The sequence below is a fragment of the Poromitra crassiceps genome (genome assembly GCF_964638095.1).
Source record: "Poromitra crassiceps genome assembly, contig: HAP1_SCAFFOLD_143, whole genome shotgun sequence".
In the NCBI taxonomy this organism is placed as follows: Eukaryota; Metazoa; Chordata; class Actinopteri; order Beryciformes; family Melamphaidae; genus Poromitra; species Poromitra crassiceps.
This window is the reverse complement of record NW_028152222.1, coordinates 554,295-557,769: the sequence shown is the minus strand read 5'-3', so window position 1 is coordinate 557,769 and position 3,475 is coordinate 554,295. Positions and strand designations below refer to the sequence as shown.

Below are 3,475 nucleotides of genomic sequence, written 5' to 3'. Positions count from 1 at the left end.
GCACCCAGGACAGCCGGGCACGTTGTATACTCCCGTCCCGTCCATTCATAATTCTTCACGCTGCCTCCTCCTTCCTGCTCCTCGAGTTTTACATGATGGCACCTCTCTGCTCACGTTGTGCCTATATTGTTTCAGGGGTCAGTTCATGTTGGTATTTTTGCAAACATACATCGTTTCCTCACAATTCCTTTTCGTGTCAATGTCAAAATCTGAAAAAATGGCTCAGCTTGATAGTGTGGTGGTGGCATCGGGTATGCTCGGTCGGTCTGGGATTTTACGCACGCCCAGCGTGATGGAAAAGGCAGTCTTATTTAGAGACTGAAGACGAGCATTTTAGATGGGAATCTTCAATGTAGCTTCCAAGCCATCTGGGAGGTTACTGTGGAAACACGGGTGCCATGGTAACGGTGACTGGGGTTACCGAGGAAACGACCGTCGTCATGGAGACTGCATCACAGCGGGCGATATTTGAGAGTGACATCCAAAGAGAAAGCCCGCTCCATCTTTGATCGCTCTGTGTGTGCGTGAAAGACAATAGGTGATGTGCTTCGCCTCTCTGACGTGCGAGTCTTGCGATAATGAGACCTGGCACGCTGTTGCTTCCATGGTGCCATTTACGCACTAAATAGCAAGCCTACTATTAGTTCATATCAAGGAATTATAATGGATTGTTTTTTTTCAAATTAAGACTGTAGCATTTTTACTAGACTTTAACGCACAATAAAGCACAAAACGGTCCAATTGAGATAATATTATGCTGAACTGTGTTTTTCAGACATTACATGTGTTTAAACGCACACACATTGAATCGGAATATTATGCATGATTGACGAATCACGACTCATAACGCATGTTAATACAAATGTGAGTGTCCTTCGAATGGCATTGCAATAATCTTTCACAGTTTAAAAAGCTTCTAATACCCGTTGGGATAATGTAATGGCTATTGCACAATACACAACAGGTCAATCTCCCCGGAATAGCAGAAAAAAGTCACCCAGAGAAGAATAGGCCTATAACTTTATAGGAGAGCTCTCTCTCTCTCTCCTTCTCTCCAAGCGCGAATGGAACCGTACTGAATTATGAATTCAGATCTTTGAAATGATAAATTCTGATTGTTGGAATGGAGCAAACGGCAGCGTCTCTGAACAGACAGGGAATAGCTCTCTCTTTCTTTTGTCCTTTCTTTTTTCTGATCCACCGCTGCTTCCACACACTGGTGCGTAACGGACAGAACCAGCTGTGTGTTAGCGCATCCCACCCCTCCCGTGTTCAGGGACACACACAACTCTAAAATCGGCTACACGTCGGTGAAAATCTTTTTGTTTATGTTCACACAGTTCTGCGAGCTATTTTGCGTGGTGGTGGTGGTGGGAAAGTTGGGCTGCTGCACTTTGAAGGCGCTGTTCTCCTCTATCACCATATACTCGCTCTTGCTGAGTGAGGAAGAGGAGCGCGTCTTCCTCAGCTCCTCCGTGTCCGCCAGAGGCTGACAGCTGCCCACGTGGAGATACTGTGCCTGCTCCTCGCCCTCCGTCTCCCGGTGGTAGAAGTAGTTGAAGTTGGAGACGATGACGGGCACGGGCAGCGCGATGGTCAGCACGCCGGCGATGGCGCACAGAGACCCCACAATCTTCCCCCCGATTGTCACGGGGTGCATGTCCCCGTAACCCACGGTTGTCATGGTGACAACGGCCCACCAGAAAGCGTCGGGTATGCTGTTGAAACCCGAGTCCGGGTCGTCCGCTTCGGCAAAGTAGACGGCACTGGAGAAGAGGATGACTCCGATGAAGAGGAAGAAGATGAGCAGGCCCAGCTCGCGCATGCTGGCTTTCAGAGTCTGTCCCAGGATCTGCAGACCCTTGGAGTGACGTGAGAGTTTGAAGATGCGAAACACCCGGACGAGTCTGATGACGCGCAGGATGGCCAGTGACATGGCCTGCTGGCCGTTGCCTTGTCTCTCCGCCAGCTCGGTGCCCAGGGTGATGAAGTATGGAATGATGGCCACAATGTCAATGATGTTCATGATGTTTTTGGAGAAGATGGCCTTGCTCGGACATGCAAAGAAGCGCACCAGCAGCTCGAAGGAAAACCAGATGATGCACAACGTCTCCACCACGAAGAACGGGTCTGAGAAAGGGCTCCCGAGGTCCGGGTATGTGCCGTTAATCACAGGCTCAATGTTGATGGGATCCTTGTCGTCCCTGAACTCTGGCAACGTCTCCAAGCAGAAGATGACAATGGAGATGAGAATGACGAGGACAGACACTATGGCGATGCCCCGGGCGGGACCCGAGCTCTCCGGATATTCAAACAGCAGCCACACCTGTTTCTGAAACTCATTCTCAGGCAGGGGCCGCTCTTCCTCCTTTATGAAGCCCTCATCCTCCCTGAACTTCTCCATAGCCTCCTCTCCCAGCTCGTAGAACCGGATCTCCTCGGAGAAAATATCAATGGGCACGTTTACGGGTCTTCTGATGCGCCCGCCAGACTGGTAGTAATAGAGGATGGCGTCAAAACTCGGTCGGTTCCGATCGAAAAAGTACTCGTTCCTGAGCGGATCAAAGTACCTCATCCTCTTCTTGGGGTCGCCCAGCAGAGTCTCTGGGAACTGGGAGAGGGTCTTGAGCTGGGTCTCGAAGCGTAAACCCGAGATGTTGATGACCACCCGCTCGCAGCACTCGTGGTCCGGTTCGTAGCGGTCCAGCGAGTGGTGGCCCGGGAGAGCCTGCGAGTCCTCCAGCATGTTGTCACCACCACACGCCACCACCGTCATCACGGCGGCTCCTGTGTCTGTGTAGCCGTGGTTCACCAGGGTGTCGCCCCGGGTTTTGGTTGCGCTCGGCGGGGGGGATTGCAGGAGGCTGAGGTGGTCGTCCATGCGCGCCCGACGGGATGGAGACGCACACAGGAACGGCCGCCGCGCCCCCTCCGCCAGCCCCGCTCAACCTCGTCTCCTCCACCGTCTCTCTCTCTCTCTCTCTCTCACACACTCGCTCTCTCTTTGTGTGTGTGTCACATTCTCTTCCCGTGCTTCACTTTCACTCTGTGTGATGTTAGTGTTCCCGCCCACGGGGGAAAGATGTGGGGTTTATAAACACTGCTGCGCTGCGCGCCGGCGCTGGGTACCTTTTCGTCTCCTCCGCCAATGGCAGAGCGCACCGACGTAAACAAGAAGCAACAGACGGGCGTCATTCAAAAAACATCGTTTTGGGCGTGCCCACCTCTCTCTCACACTCTCACTCTCTCTCTCTCTCTCTCTCACACACACACACACACACACACACACACACACACACACACACACACACACACACACACACACACACACACACACACACACACACACACACACACACACACACACACACACACACACACACACACACACACACACACACACACAGTCCAAATAGTCTCCCCCTTTTACCAAGGTCACACTGATAGGGTGTTTGGAGAAAGGCTATAAAAGATA

At 52.0% G+C, this 3,475-nt stretch overlaps 1 protein-coding gene across 1 annotated transcript; it reads right to left on the bottom strand.

The window, feature by feature from the left end:
- Positions 1–1,300: 1,300 nt before the first annotated feature.
- On the bottom strand, positions 1,301–2,937 carry LOC310770650 (potassium voltage-gated channel subfamily A member 3; the record flags this gene model as incomplete). The annotated part of the gene is made up of 1 exon (XM_083663394.1): positions 1,301–2,937. The coding sequence occupies exon 1, from the start codon at positions 2,879–2,881 to the stop codon at positions 1,301–1,303; it is 1,581 nt and encodes a 526-aa protein (XP_083519520.1). The 5' UTR covers positions 2,882–2,937.
- Positions 2,938–3,475: the final 538 nt, after the last annotated feature.